The sequence below is a fragment of the Oreochromis niloticus genome, linkage group LG14 (assembly GCF_001858045.2).
Source record: "Oreochromis niloticus isolate F11D_XX linkage group LG14, O_niloticus_UMD_NMBU, whole genome shotgun sequence".
NCBI classification, from domain to species: domain Eukaryota; kingdom Metazoa; phylum Chordata; class Actinopteri; order Cichliformes; family Cichlidae; genus Oreochromis; species Oreochromis niloticus.
Window position 1 is genome coordinate 39,509,726 of NC_031979.2, and position 16,195 is coordinate 39,525,920.

Below are 16,195 nucleotides of genomic sequence, written 5' to 3' on the forward strand. Positions count from 1 at the left end.
ATCTCCGATGTTGTTCCCGGGATCTGCTGGAGCCACTCGCCTAGCTTGGGAGTCACCGCACCTAGTGCTCCGATTACCACGGGGACCACCGTTACCTTCACCCTCCACATCCTCTCGAGCTCTTCTCTGAGCCCTTGGTATTTCTCCAGCTTCTCGTGTTCCTTCTTCCTGATATTGCTGTCATTCGGAACCGCTACATCGATCACTACAGCCGTCTTCTTCTGTTTGTCTACCACCACTATGTCCGGTTGGTTAGCCACCACTATTTTGTCCGTCTGCATCTGGAAGTCCCACAGGATCTTAGCTCGGTCATTCTCCATCACCCTTGGGGGCATCTCCCATTTTGACCTTGGGACTTCCAGGTTATACTCGGCACAGATGTTCCTGTACACTATGCCGGCCACTTGGTTATGGCGTTCCATGTATGCCTTGCCTGCTAGCATCTTGCACCCTGCTGTTATGTGCTGGATTGTCTCTGGGGCATCTTTACACAGCCTGCACCTGGGGTCTTGCCTGGTGTGATAGACCCCAGCCTCTATGGATCTTGTACTCAGAGCTTGTTCTTGTGCTGCCATGATTAGTGCCTCTGTGCTGTCTTTCAGTCCAGCTTTGTCCAGCCACTGGTAGGATTTTTGTATATCAGCCACCTCCTCTATCTGCCGGTGGTACATACCGTGCAGGGGCCTGTCCTTCCATGATGGTTCCTCGCCTTCCTCCTCTTTCTTGGGTTTCTGCTGCCTGAGGTATTCACTGAGCACACTGTCAGTTGGGGCCATCTTCGTGATGTATTCGTGGATGTTTCTTGTCTCATCCTGGACTGTGGTGCTGACACTCACCAGTCCCCGGCCCCCTTCCTTCCGCTTAGCGTACAGCCTCAGGGTGCTGGACTTGGGGTGAAACCCTCCATGCATGGTAAGGAGCTTTCTTGTCTTGATGTCAGTGGCTTCTATCTCCTCCTTTGGCCAGCCTATTACCCCAGCAGGGTACCTGATCACGGGCAGGGCGTAGGTGTTGATGGCCCGGATCTTGTTCTTACCGTTCAGCTGACTCCTCAGGACTTGCCTGCCCCTCTGCAGGTACTTGGTGGTTGCAGCTTTCCTAGCGGCCTCTTCATCGTTCCCATTCGCCTGTGGGATCCCCAGGTACTTGTAACTGTCCTCTATGTCTGTGTAACCCGTTCAAGTGTTACGCCTGTTGTCGTTGCGTTGTGTTCTGGCGTAAGAGTAAGAGGCAGGAGACAGTACTGGGTCTTTGGCTCTTTACTGTATATCTGCAACACAGAAATAGTCTGATCTGTGTGTGTCATGCGTCTGCCAGTGCACCTCTCCTCCGGCCATGCTGAAAGGAGCTGTGTCTGCAGCTTCATTTACACTACAATAATATAATAAATCAAATACAACAAATCGTTTTAAAACATTAACTTAAGCCCTCAAAAACAAAAAGCACAAAATAAATAATATGTCACTGAAAAATCATCAAAAACAACTTATAAGAACAATAAACAAATAAACAGTCAGATAAATACAATTCAATAACCAGGACCCAATACTTTGGTAATTACATTATACTTAAGTTCAATCATATTAATAATCGCCATGCAACAGGGAATACAACACTGTACCATAAAAACAATGAATGAAAGACTGCATCTCTAAAACACAAGAACATCTCCATACCTGCAACACAGAAATAGTCTGATCTGTGTGTGTCATGCGTCTGCCAGTGCACCTCTCCTGACGAAGGAAAAAAGAGTGCACGCTGTTAAAAAAACGACTGCCGCGAGTACGCTCACTAGCCGCTAGCGATCAGGCTAACTTAGCATGCTAGCATTTCAGCTGCGTTCTCGGCTAAAACTCATTAAAAACATATATTAGCGAACTCCGCCCTCCACAAAACTTATCCCGAATTAATCTCTTAATGAGAAACAAAAATGCTGCGGTTCGGCTGTATTCACATTGCAGCTTGGGCTCTGAACAAACTTTAATTAGCAGAGAGCAACGTGGCAGTGACTTACCTCCGGCCATGCTGAAAGGAGCTGTGACCGGGGCACACATGCACGCGCCTACGTCACTACGCAGCGCACACACACACGAACGCACACAGACTCAGATCACACAGGTAGGAGACCGAGATGCAAAAATGACATATTTAATCCAAAAAAAAGGTGTTTTGAGTGAAATTCACAAGTATTTAACACATATGTTACATTCACCCCCCCTGAATTTCACCAAAATCACTACACATCTGAATGGTACTGCAATACCAAGAGGCACAACGATGCTGAACTACCATCACCTCCGGACCAGGCAAACCAAGGATCTTATCCATAGTTCAGTTAAAAAACTATCCGTAAGACGGATTAAAAGAAGTTGGATAGGTTGATCAGGCCTCCAACCCTTTCAGAACACAAAGGTGCAGCCTACACCTCATCAAACGTGGTCCCATTAAACACGCAGTGAGTCGCCATGATGCCTCAAGGAAATACACATTCATAAGACGCAATGGGATGACCAAAAAAACAGTCTATGCTAGAGGCCGAGCCTCACGTGGTGGTAACAGGCCCCATGTAATAGGCTTCTGGACCATGTTTTCTATCAGCCTGTTGACTGACTTTACCACCCGACCCGCTCTGGTAACCACTCTGCCTCGAACACTGGCACAGTCAGGGTCATGTCTTGGCAAGTTGGATGGCTGCCCAGGATACGGCCAACCAGAGGTCTGATTCATGTCCGAGCCAGAAACAGGAACAGTCTGCGGAACAACAGCGTCCCCATGACAGGCACCCGGAGCAGAAACCGTGCCAGACTGTGTCACATCAGAGGTAGCGGAACAGTCAACCGGAGTAGGAAGAGCAAAGTGCTGGGCCTGACCAGAAGGGCTTGCTGAAGTGTGAGTCGTGCAAGTCTGAGAGTCAGGTAAGGTATTGTCCACGTCCGCACCATCACATGAACCGTGCTGACGATCCGTAGACTGTGAGGCCTGCTCTCCTGCCACAGAATCCACATCTACCCCATGGCTCAAATCCGAAAGGACCCACAAGGAAGTCCTTGCTGCGGTAGACTCTGTCTCTAGACTGCCAGGGTCCTCCAGATCCCCACAAGCACTGAGATCCCCCTCACTGGAGAAAACGTCCAGGGACTGACTCCCCAATGCATCCTGAACAGGAAGGAAACTCACGTCCAACAGAAGGTTTCTGTGTACAACCTTACTCTGGCCTGAAGAGTCACTGATCCTGTAAATGTGGGTCCTGGGATGCCTCTCCACAACAGTATAAACCCGAGGTTCCCACTTGTCTGCAAGCTTCTTCTTGCCCCGCTCGCCTTTATTGGCAAGCAGCACGCGATCCCCAACATTCAGAGACACACCCTTGGTTTTCTTATTGTACTGACGAGCCTGATGCTCCTGCTCATTGCTGGTGTGCTCCTGGGCGATCTTGGCAGCCTCAGACAAGTATGACAGAAGAAGCTTGGAGTAGCTGTCAAAGTCCACCACAATGGGATCATGCAAAACAGACTTGAACATAACGTCGACCGGTAGTCGTGGGACACGGCCGAACATCAAGTAGAATGGGACATATCCAGTAGTCTCGTGAACAGTTGCGTTATAAGCAAAGGTCAATGTCTGAATCTGCCGCGGCCATTCCTGTTTGGCTCTGAGAGGGAGAGCTCGCAGCATATTGCCAAGTGTGCGGTTGAACCGCTCTGTGCCACCATTGCCCATAGGGTGATAAGCAGTAGTGTGAGACTTGGCAACGCCCGAAATCTGCAGAAGCTCAGAAAATAATTCACTTTCAAAGCTGGGACCTTGGTCTGAGTGAATACGCTCGGGAAAACCATATACACAAAAAACAAAGTCCCACAACTTTCTGGCAACCTGCTTGGCAGTCTGGTTCTTGCACGGGAAAGCAAAGGCCATCTTCGTGAAGTGGTCAGTCACCACAAGCACATCAACAGAGCGCTTCTTTCTGTCCTCTGCTGACCAAAAGTCAATGCAGATGAGCTCCATGGGAGCAGAGGTCTTAATGCTCTCTAATGGGGCTCGTGCTGCAGGCTCTGGAGTCTTGGCGAGTATGCACCTTCCACAGCACCGAACATGCTCCTTCACATCCCTCTCCATATTGGGCCAGAAAAAACGTTGCCTTGCTAGGTGGAGGGTCCAAACTTGACCCTGGTGCCCTGCCAAATCGTGGACACCTTTCAAGGCCTGCGCCCGTAAATTCGCTGGCAACACCAACTGGAGTCTCTTTGTTTTGCTCACAGGGTCTCTCGTCTCCCTGTAGAGAATGCCATCCCGAATCTTGAACCTCTCCCAGTGCTTCAATAAGGCCAGTGCCCTGGAATCCATATCATGTCTCTCACGCCTGGAAGGGCGCCTCCTGCGGGCTATGAGTGGCAGGACAGCGGAGATGACAGGATCTTGAAGTTGGTGGTCCTCCAGCTCATGCAAGGTAAGTGATGGCAGTACATCATTGCCAACTGGTTGCAACTGCTGAACAAGGTGGAGAAGGGAGACAGCTCTATTCTCCGCAGCGGTTTCCCAGTAATCATGGTGAACCAAGGTAGCCTTGACTTCCGACAAGCTGTAGGAATCTTCCGAGGTCAGAGCTGGAGCAGGTTGTTGGGCGACCTGAAGATTTTGGACACCAAACCTGAAAGCGTCCTGCACCTCATGAGCCGCCGCACCTTCTGCATTCTGCACCAAGTGCTCATAGGGCTCCTGAAGTAAGCGCCCACCAATAGAATAGGTGAAGGGGTCACGACTGAGTGCATCTGCTACAACATTCTTTCGACCTGGGATGTACCTCAAATCAAAGTTGTAGGATGACAGCTTGGCCACCCACCTTTGTTCATAAGCGTCCAGCTTGGGCTTGGTCAATATATGAACGAGCGGGTTGTTGTCAGTCCATACTGTGAACTCGTGCCCCTTCAACCAGTGGCTGAACTTTTCAGAGATGCTCCACTTCAGGGCCATGAACTCCAGGCGATGGGCTGGGTATCTCTGCTGCGACCTGCTTAACGCTTTGCTCGCGAAAGCAATAGGGCGTGCCTTATCCCCGTCGATAGGCAATTGTGATAAAACCGCTCCCAGTCCATCCAGAGAAGCATCCACAGACAAAATGAACGGTCGTGAAAAGTCAGGATGAGCCAACACGGCACAGTTAAGGAGGTCATCCTTCAGTTTATGAAAGGCCTTGTCGCACGCAGGGCTCCAATCTGCAGCAGTCAACCTCCTGAACATGCCAGCACCCCTCCCAGCCTGACTAGACCGTCCCTTCCTCTTCTGGCCAGCCGTCAGAGCAAACAGAGGCTTGGCAATCGCTGAGCAACCAGGAATGAAACATTGATAGAAAAAGACCATTCCTAAAAAGGACTTAATCCTTTTCACAGAAGGAGTGCAACCATCCTTCTCCATCAGAGCCTCCTTTGGCATCCTGGAAATCACTTCCACCTTAGCAGGGTCCACAGCGACTCCGGTCTGGTCGATGACATGACCAAGAAACTTGACTGACTTCCGCAGCAGATGACACTTCTTTGGACTCAGCTTGAGATTGTTCTCTCTCAACCTTTGAAAAACAGCTCGGAGCCGGCACAGGGCTTCCTCTTCAGTGGGAGCAAAGACCAGAAGGTCATCCAAGTAGCAGAGCAGACTGGTGAAGTTGAGGTCACCAAAGATGTTCAGCATCATGCGCATAAATGAAGCCGGGCTATTGCAGAGCCCTTGTGGCATCCGGTTGTATTCGTACAGGCCAACGGGCGTTGTGAAAGCGGTGTACTTCTTATCCTCCTCACACATCGGAATGTTGTAAAACCCGGAAGTTAAATCCATCGTGCTGAAGAAGGCATTGCCCCCAAGCGCGGCAAGGCAATCCGCTTGGTGAGGGAGTGGGTGCGCATCCTTAAGAGTTCGCGCATTCAACCACCTGAAGTCCGTACAAATCCGCAATCCACCGTCCTTCTTCCAGACCATGACGAGGGGGGATGCATACTCGCTGATGGATTTGCGAATAATCCCTTTCTCCTCCATGTCAGTAAGTACCTGCCTTAGTTGTTGGTAATGAGCAGGGGGCACTCTTCTGTAAGGCATGCGGAATGGGCGTTCATCAGTCAGGTGGATCCGATGTACAAAGCGTTTAGCTTCGCCACAGTCAAGCGGGTGTCTAGAGAAGATGTCCTCATATTGCTCAACTAGCTCAACAAGCTCTCTCTTTGAATGTAAGGTGGCATGGCATGAGTCAATGTCAAGATCACCCAAACCGAGGGAACACAACCTGTCATTCAAGTCAGCCTCGGTAGCGGCTGGCCCACTGACTTGTGCCTGGGCCATACTCGCCACCTTGCAGGAGTCCTGCGGGAAATCAAGGTCCTCCACCGCAAGGCAAGATGAAACATCAGCAACCCTCGAGTTGCGTTTCAAGGTCACTGGTTTTGCGGAGAGATTGGTCATCTTCAACGGCACCCACCGATCACCCCACATGGATGTGATCACCCGGCCAACAAGAACGTCTCTCGGCCCAGAGGTGCAAGGTTCCACAATGATCGTGCTGCCTGGAGAGACTGGCACATTGCTGGGCAGCCTGCCCCATACCAGATGCTCACACTGTGGGAGTAGGGTCACAGCACGAGGCAGTTTCACAGTGCCAATCTTGTCAGGAACCTCCTCACCCCTCCATCTGGTGGTGCACGACATCATGTCCAAGAAGTGCTCATAGTCAAGGAGCGAGTGGTTGCTCCCCACAGACACAAGCTTCCAATAGTCATCAGAATTTTTCATAACTCGCATCAGGTACTTGAGGACATTGGAGCCAATGATGAGCTCATCACGCTGTGCCGACACCACCAAGACTGGCACCATGCACTTCACACCGTGGACAGTAAGTGCCAAGTCATAAACACACTTTGGGTGGGTCTGCTTCCCACCACAGCCAACCAGCACAATACATTCTGCTGACTGTGGGTCACTCACAAGAGCTCCAGCTTCTCTAAGCAACTTCTCGGCCTCCTCACTCATAGTGCAAGCCATGGACCCGGAATCCATCATGCCCCTCAAGTTAACCTTGTCATTCACTGCAACTTGGGTGTAGAACAATTCACTGAATGTAGGCACTACTGCTGGTCCCTGAACCACGACACGGTATCCCTCTGGCATTGTTGAACAGGTGTTGACATAAAGAAGTTCAAGATCCGATTCATCAGGATTGAGGGTATTAGGTTCATCCCCCACACTGCCCCTCTCCAAGTGTGGGTGATTCAGTTTTCCGAAGGCCAACTCTGCCTCGCGGCAGCTCCGGCCTCCCGTCCCTCACGACGACTGTGACAGTCCTTTCTCCAATGACCAGGAGCAAAGCATGCAAGACAGAGATTCTCTCTCCTGCAGTGCATGTGAGTGGAATGACCAGTGTTGCCACAGACCTGACAACCCTTCTTAAGGGAGGGCCCGCGGTTAAAATGCTGCAAAGTTGCAGATGCCGGGGCTGCAGACTGCACATTCTGACATGCCATCACGCGATCCAAGAGGCTGATCAGAGCGCGCATGCCAGTCACATCAAAAGCTTGGGTGGTAGTCGAACCAAGCTCGCAACCAACTGACTGCTGAATAGACTGAGTGGTCACAGGACATGTTGGAGACTGCTGGAACTGAGGAGTAGGCGTAGACACCGGGCAAGAAGACACTGATGTCCCAGAGAGACAGGCTGTCGAAACATCAGTTAGAACAGGAGTGAAGCAAGCTGCTGTGGGCGAAAGCTGACAAGCAAGGTTTGAGACTGGTGCTGTAGGCTGAGACTGCAAGGCGACACTGGCCTGCACAGGCTGTGATGCCATCACTTCTTGAGGCACAATAGAGCAGTTGTGGCTAACCTCTTGCCTCTGTGAGGTGTGGAAACTGCCCTGACTGCGTGCCCTGAGTTCATGCTGGAAGCTATCAATGCGTTCTTGAACCTCAGTGGTTGTCCACTCCTCAGCTGCTTTGATGCTGAGCCTGTTCAAGAGGATGGGGTCAGGGCAATACTTGATGAACATCATCGAGACCTCGCGTCCCGGATCCTCAACATTACGCCCCTGCCTACGCAAGCACTCGTCAGCAACGTCAATAGCATTGTTTAGCCTTATCCAATATTCCATCACTCCCTCATGTTGTAATGGTTTAGTGTTATAGAAGTCAGCCATAGGCATAGAAGAGTAAGTCAACACACTAAAGTGCTGTTTCAGAATGTCAAAGATCAATTCAGGAACCTGGACATGGTCAAGTGAGGGGTTGTGACGTAGGGTGACCTTCACTACATCCTTAGCCTTCCCCATCAACCTAGCCAATATGTCACGTGATTGCTGATCTGTTGGTGTGTTGCGTTTTACAAAGTACATTTCCATCATTTCCACCCATTCATGAATGGAGAATTTATCACTGCCGTCACCCCTGAAAACTGGCGGCTCCTTGACGTCTGATTGCAAGACAAGTTTCACCCCAGACAAATTCAGCTCAGGAGGTCCCTGCTCAGCCTTAGAGGCTTCAGTAGGCATACTGGTCCCCTTATCACCTTGCAGCTGGGCTACAATGGACTGACCAATCTGATTGGCCAAATCTGAGATGAGCGTACTCAACTCAGCATTGGCAGCTGTCTGCGGGGTCTGAATGTCACAGGGAGGAACCTGGAGACGAGTGGAACAAAACTTGGGAGCAAATGACACACCAACTTTAGGTGTCTGAAACCCATCCCCAAGAAACCACCCTCGCCCCAAACCAACATTAGAGGAAACCTCCCCATCAGGAACACCAGTTGCCTCTGAACCAGATGCCGACTCCATAATGATGAATAAAGCACAATCACAAAAAACACAAGATTCAAAACAGTGTAACCGTACAAAAGCAAAAACTTAATGTTAATCAGGATCAGAATTGAGCAGATTAAATGTCCAAGCTCATTCAAAAAGTCCCACACAAGTTAGGAAAAGCAACCAACTTGGAACAAAGGAAATTGGGAAGAGCTCCCCACGGTGATCGAGATGACGTCGATGCTTGATGAATCCAAAGGGTCACGGCACCAATGTAACCCGTTCAAGTGTTACGCCTGTTGTCGTTGCGTTGTGTTCTGGCGTAAGAGTAAGAGGCAGGAGACAGTACACAGCAAAAATGCCAGTGTTGATTTTTCAGTGTTAGTAGAATTCAACAGAGTTCCGAGTTAGTTCAACACTTAATCGAGTTAAAATAACACATCGGGAGTTGATTCCTGAAAAGTGTTGGTGTCGATTTTAGTCGTTACTGCATTTTAACACTGTGGGTGTTAAATTAGACCACACCTTCATTTCCTGTGGAGCTTCGCATTTCAGAATCTTCGGTCGCCATTTTTCTTGCTGCTGCGGTAAGTTTTATTCGGTTAAATATTAAGTTTTAGATTGATGTTAGAACAAGTAACATGATAACTAGTAAAAAAAATAGTATTTATATCAAAATACATCATCTTTAAGTGTCATATTTGAATTTTAACTGTTTTTTGTTTAGCTGGGCTACTGCTAGCTAGAACTCTGCAAAGTACCAGTTACTTTCCTAATATTCATTTAGCATAATCTGGCTATTGGCAGACTGTAATGAATATTACTTAATATATGTCACAGTTTTTATTAAATGCCTTTTATTTATTTTTTAATTAAACTGCCAAAGCCTTAGGGTCAGTGGTCTCAAACTCCAGGCCCAGAGGCCACTTGCGGCCCACGTCACCCCTTCTTGCGGCCTGTATATTGAGGTGAAGAAGTATAATGCAATTTGGCCCTTGAAGTGACTTTTTTTTTGGTCATTAACCAAAAATGATTTAATATGAAGGCAATAAGGGCAGAGTGTTACAGGCCCTCATGGGCAGTGTAGTCCGTGCTGTAGGGAGAACGTTGTGTGTTTGAGCGCGAGAGAGGGAGAAAGTAGGAGCTGTTACCGAGGAGAAATGGAAGAAGAAAGCATGTAAATATAATAATAACCACTGCCGCCAAAAGGAGTGCCTGGTTGTAAGAAAGCTGTTAAGACTCGACTGTACACTGTGTTCGCTGACAGTAAAGCTACAAGCCCGACAATCCGACGTATTAGCCAGAGGTCTCTTTACCACGGTTCAGAGCCGCGGACCTGGCCGAGGTAACAAGAGAGTACAAGCATGTGGAGGGATTGGCTTTGTTAGTTCAGTGAGAGTCAAAAACTAATGTGTACACTTATTTCTGCATTTTTATTTTGTTAAATATGAACAAAATTACAGCAGAAGTGCTGCAAAGTGTCTGACCAGAAAGAGAGGACCATTGTGTTCATTTGGTAGTTCAATTAAAGGCATCGGTTAGTTAAGAGTAAGAGGGGGGAAAATGCGTTCATATTTGCAGTTTTGTCTTGTTATACAATATTTGAAATTTAAAAACAAACAAACCAAACGCTACATTGTCAGGAATATTTGTGGGTGTTTTCTTTGTGGTTTCTGTTTTTTTTACTTCTTGAACACTGAAGTGGCCCTCCAATGAGATGACAGCTCATTTAAGTTTGAGACCCTGCCTTAGGTGAACTAGGATGCTTAAGGGTAACCTGAGAGTATTTTTACACTATAATGGCCCCTACATCTTGTAAATTATGGGAATTTCATTATAGTGCGCATTTCTGTAGCCAGTAGGGTATTTTTCTTTTTTTTAGATTAAAATTTTTTCATGGTAAATTAAGCATTTTCTAGTCTAAAAATGAATAACAGGGTTATATTAGGGTTTGTTAGAGAGTGGTGAGGGTTTTTATGGCTTAAAATATATAATAAAATAGAAATATGGTTTCTACTGACCCCTGCGATAATTGAGAGAATACTGTATTGCAGTCATGTTACACAGCTTGTACTACTTAAAGATGGACCAAGGATGTTTTTTCTTAACAAAATGAATTTTAGCTCAGTCTAAAGGGACTAGACATGCTAGATATTTTGCAAAGAAATGGTGTTATATGCTTGACCTTATTCTACTCTTGGAAGGTGGTGATATGCTGGTTCCTGACAAGAGATGAAGAAATCAAAGTCAGCTTTTCAAGACAGCCCCAAGACTCCTCGCAACCTGTGTTCAAATGTGAGGCTGTTGTCAGGTGATGAATGCAAGGAAGAGGCACTCAACTGACATGAAACATGTCAAAGACAACATGGAGGTGACATTTCAACATAGGCAAAAAGTGGTTCAAGAACCTGCCACAGCTTCTACTGTCCTGGACCTTTTCCCAAGATTTCTGTATACACCTGGCTTGGTAAGGCATAAAATGATTTAGTGACAGGTTTGTGGTTCCTTTGTTTGTTTTCTTGTTAATGTGTTGTTTCTGTTGTTACACTTTGTGTTTAAGGTTGACCAAGACTTCACAATGCTGTTTGTTGGGGAGGAAGTGTCTGCTAAGTTCCTTGCAAAGTGGCCAACCAAGCCAAGGATCATCAAAGATTGCAAAAATCTGTTTTAGAGTACAGAATTGGATGAGCTGCTCATTTCTGCACAGCGTTACTCTGACGAGGGTGGTAAGTGTAAGTTGGAAATGGTAGATTTTGCATGCCTTTACAGCATTTGCTTAATTCCCACAACACAATATATCACTGGACCATACCGGTAAACCTTTACTACAAATTGGAATACAGCTGTCCATTTTCTAAATCACATTGGGTTTCTGTTCATTTGTGTATGGTATGAAAACAAGCTTACAAACATGTTAAACCTGAAATGACATTTAATGTAGTTTGAGCACAAAAAAAGTTACGTAATCTTACCATTGTTATGACTCGATATGTACTTCACGTGGTGGCCAGATTTTAAGTCTCTAGAAAGAAATTTATATACCAAGGCACTGGAAAACTGCCTTATTTGAAAAATTATCGGGTGTCTAAAATGTCATCATGGTATTACATAACGTGGAAAAAATGACTGCTGTGGTCCTTTAAATGACAGTAATTGTGATGATCTTAATTCCTATTCTGTAGTTTGGGACTGCGAGGCGGCTGCCAGCTTTTGCTGCTTCACTTGTACCTCCAACATCTAAGGGAGGGAAGTCTTCAAAGATTAGCACATCAGATGCTGCTCACCACCTAATGAAATTCATCAAGGTATGATTTTTAGAACTGTATATTTCTCTTTTGATGAGAACAGATGCAAATTATCAAGGGCTGATATTTTAAGATGGCAAGGTGATCCAACGTGCAGCAGATGTATCTGTCGCAGACAGGCTTGGTGTTGCAGGACTGACATGTTATTGTTTCTATTAAAACTAAATGTACACATTGAAACAAAAATAATTGTGCGCGCGGAGTGAAACATTTTAATATTGTCATAATTTCAGGCAGCTATGCCTCAACATCAGATTACCAATTTTGTTTAATGTGAATCACTTGGTTTCGTTCTCTCCCTCAGGTGGGAGGTAGCACAGCGGCTTTTCTTAAGGCTGGCCTCTCAGCCATTCGTCCTGTGTGTTGGAGAAAGAAAGAACATCATCCAGAGTTTCTACATTATCCTAGATCAAAAGGTCATTCCCTGTGTGACACAGATGGGAGTTGCAGGTTTTGACAAGGCAAAACTTTTCAAGGCACATTTTTTATTTGCCGTGTCCTTTGACAAGGCATTGAACAACTTCTACACATTCATCCAGACCACCGTGTATGGCATTGATGTTGGCAGTGTGAAGGAGAGTCCTCGGGTCAGGGAAACAAGAGGAAGTCTTCATTGTACAGTTTAAAGATATCCACTATTCAGCACTTTGACTGGAAATGTTCATCTCTTACATTTGCAAGATACACCACACAAGTTGCTCAGTGTTATTTAGACATTTGAAGTTCCAGCATGGTTTGTACCCAGGAAGGTTTTTACGTTTGACCTGTGGAGAGCCTGGATGTTCATTTATCTTTCGCACGTACTCTGATTACAAGCGGCACTTACTCCGAGCACATGGAGACTGTCTTCACTCTGAGGTCATCAATAATTTTGAGCCTGTACCTAACGATGGAACCTCTGTTTCACAGCCTGTAAATGTGGCTCATCCCATGACAATTACTACACAGGTTCCAGTTGAAAAAAGGCAAATACTGAACATGTGCAGCTCTGTTATTGCTCAGGTACAATCATCAGGAGTTCCTGAAAGTACTGTGCAGTGTTTAGTTGTTTCATTGGAGGAACTGGTTAATGACATCCATGCACATGCAAAACAATCTGTTGTTGACTGTTTGTCAACTGATACCATGATACAGATATCAAGTTGGGATGTATGTTTGTTCTGGTGTTGAAAATGAGATGCCTTTGTTCAGTAAGATTGTCAATATAATTGTTAGATTGCAATGCTTATCTTCTAACTTGTAAGGCTTCAACAGTATATTTCAATGATCACTTAAATGCATTTGTTATTGAGGATGGATTAGATGTCTTTGCACTGATCTCTGTAGATGATCTGGTGTACTATAGACCTTATGATAGGCAATTTTCAAATGGCACTGATGACAAAATGTACATTGTCCCATACTGTAATTTTGTATAACTTGTTTATTTGTGGTGTATCAGAATACAAAGTATTTTGGAACGTTAATGTCTTGTATTTCTTTGTAATGGGTAGATGTTAGGGGTTAATTGTAGCAGTAGAGATATCAGAGATTAATGGGAGTTTATTGTAATCTGGTGGTATTAATGATTTGACTGACACTAGTGTTAGTGTTAGAAAATTAACACTATTCAGTGTTGAATTTTTAAACACCAGGGCTAGTGTAAAGTACTACCAACACTATTCGGTGTTAATTTTTTAACACTTAACACCAGTGTAGAATATTTTGACACTGGTCAGTGTAACTCAGTGTTAATCTTTAACTCTGTGCAGTGTTAAAATAACACTAGCTCATTGTTAAAAATATAACACTTTGAAAAGTGTTAATTTAACACTCAAAAGAGTGGACACATATAGACACTTTTCTAGTGTTAAATTTAACACTCACAGTGTCAATTTGACACTGGCGATTTTGCTGTGTACTGGGTCTTTGGCTCTTTACTGTATATCTGCAACACAGAAATAGTCTGATCTGTGTGTGTCATGCGTCTGCCAGTGCACCTCTCCTCCGGCCATGCTGAAAGGAGCTGTGTCTGCAGCTTCATTTACACTACAATAATATAATAAATCAAATACAACAAATCGTTTTAAAACATTAACTTAAGCCCTCAAAAACAAAAAGCACAAAATAAATAATATGTCACTGAAAAATCATCAAAAACAACTTATAAGAACAATAAACAAATAAACAGTCAGATAAATACAATTCAATAACCAGGACCCAATACTTTGGTAATTACATTATACTTAAGTTCAATCATATTAATAATCGCCATGCAACAGGGAATACAACACTGTACCATAAAAACAATGAATGAAAGACTGCATCTCTAAAACACAAGAACATCTCCATACCTGCAACACAGAAATAGTCTGATCTGTGTGTGTCATGCGTCTGCCAGTGCACCTCTCCTGACGAAGGAAAAAAGAGTGCACGCTGTTAAAAAAACGACTGCCGCGAGTACGCTCACTAGCCGCTAGCGATCAGGCTAACTTAGCATGCTAGCATTTCAGCTGCGTTCTCGGCTAAAACTCATTAAAAACATATATTAGCGAACTCCGCCCTCCACAAAACTTATCCCGAATTAATCTCTTAATGAGAAACAAAAATGCTGCGGTTCGGCTGTATTCACATTGCAGCTTGGGCTCTGAACAAACTTTAATTAGCAGAGAGCAACGTGGCAGTGACTTACCTCCGGCCATGCTGAAAGGAGCTGTGACCGGGGCACACATGCACGCGCCTACGTCACTACGCAGCGCACACACACACGAACGCACACAGACTCAGATCACACAGGTAGGAGACTGAGATGCAAAAATGACATATTTAATCCAAAAAAAAGGTGTTTTGAGTGAAATTCACAAGTATTTAACACATATGTTACATCTGCAATGTTGCCTTCTGGTAGTTCAGTCCCCTCAGTTCTGACTACCTTCCCTCTCTTTGTTACCATCCGACTACACTTCTCCAGCCCGAATGACATTCCAATGTCATTGCTGTATATCCTGGTAGTGTGTATCAGTGAATCGATGTCTCGTTCACTCTTGGCATACAGCTTGATGTCATCCATGTACAGGAGGTGGCTGACAACCGCTCCGTTCCGTAGTCGGTATCCGTAGCCAGTCTTGTTAATGATCTCACTGAGGGGGTTCAGGCCTATGCAGAACAGCAGTGGGGACAGAGCATCTCCTTGGTAGATCCCGCACTTGATGGTGACTTGTGCTATGGGCTTGGAGTTGGCCTCTAGTGTTGTGTGCCACATTCCCATTGAGTTCCTGATGAAGGCTCTTAGGGTACTGTTGATCTTGTACAATTCTAGGCATTCCAGTATCCAGCTGTGGGGCATTGAGTCATAGGCCTTCTTGTAATCAATCCAGGCTGTGCACAGGTTGGTCAGTCTGGTCTTGCAGTCTCGGCTGACTGTTCTGTCTACCAGTAGCTGGTGTTTTGCGCCTCTGGTATTCTTGCCAATCCCTTTCTGTGCCCCGCTCATGTATTGACCCATGTGCCTGTTCATCTTAGCCGATATGATGCCTGACAGGAGCTTCCATGTAGTACTGAGGCAGGTTATTGGTCGGTAGTTGGATGGGACCGGTCCCTTCTTGGGGTCCTTGGGGATCAGGACCGTCCGACCTTCGGTTAGCCATTCCGGGTGTCTCTCGTTAACTAGCAGCTGGTTCATTTGTGCTGCCAGACGCTCGTGGAGTGCAGTCAGCTTCTTCAGCCAGTAGGCGTGAACCATGTCGGGCCCTGGTGCTGTCCAACTCTTCATACTGGAGACCCTTTCTTGGATGTCTGCCACTGTGATGGTTACTGGACCCTGTTCAGGGAGGTCGCTATGGTCTGCCCTCAGATCCACTAGCCACTGAGCATTGCCGTTATGGGTTGCGTCCTTCTCCCATATGCTCTTCCAGTATTGCTCCGTCTCCAGCCTTGGTGGTGCTGTTCTGTTATTGTTCCCTTGCCACTGAGAGTACACCTTTGCTGGTTCTGTGGAGAACAGCTGGTTTATTCTCCTGCCTTCTATCTCTCTGGTGTACCTCCTCAAGCGGCTGGCCAAGGCTGTGAGTCTTTGCTTGGCAGTTTCCAAGGCCTCAGGTATGGACAGCTTGCTGTATTTCTTATGCACCTTCTTTGTCGCGC

General features: G+C 46.2%; 2 protein-coding genes and 2 long non-coding RNA genes across 6 annotated transcripts in view; 2 read left to right on the forward strand and 2 right to left on the reverse strand.

The window, feature by feature from the left end:
- The window catches only part of nyap2a (neuronal tyrosine-phosphorylated phosphoinositide-3-kinase adaptor 2a), a 95,548-nt gene that overhangs the window by 37,886 nt on the left and 41,467 nt on the right, over positions 1-16,195 (forward strand). The window lies entirely within an intron of this gene.
- LOC109195424 (uncharacterized) lies at positions 1,244-9,355 on the reverse strand. The gene is made up of 2 exons (XM_025898414.1): positions 7,352-9,355; positions 1,244-7,077 (listed from the first exon to the last, which is right to left on the reverse strand). The coding sequence occupies exons 1-2, from the start codon at positions 7,484-7,486 to the stop codon at positions 2,524-2,526; spliced, it is 4,689 nt and encodes a 1,562-aa protein (XP_025754199.1). The 5' UTR covers positions 7,487-9,355; the 3' UTR covers positions 1,244-2,523.
- LOC112842175 (uncharacterized) lies at positions 9,362-13,539 on the forward strand. Its single transcript, XR_003213878.1, has 4 exons — positions 9,362-11,235; positions 11,329-11,494; positions 11,951-12,073; positions 12,378-13,539. It is a non-coding gene; the product is annotated as an uncharacterized LOC112842175 (long non-coding RNA).
- Positions 13,974-15,018, reverse strand: LOC112842176 (uncharacterized). The gene is made up of 2 exons (XR_003213879.1): positions 14,407-15,018; positions 13,974-14,158 (listed from the first exon to the last, which is right to left on the reverse strand). It is a non-coding gene; the product is annotated as an uncharacterized LOC112842176 (long non-coding RNA).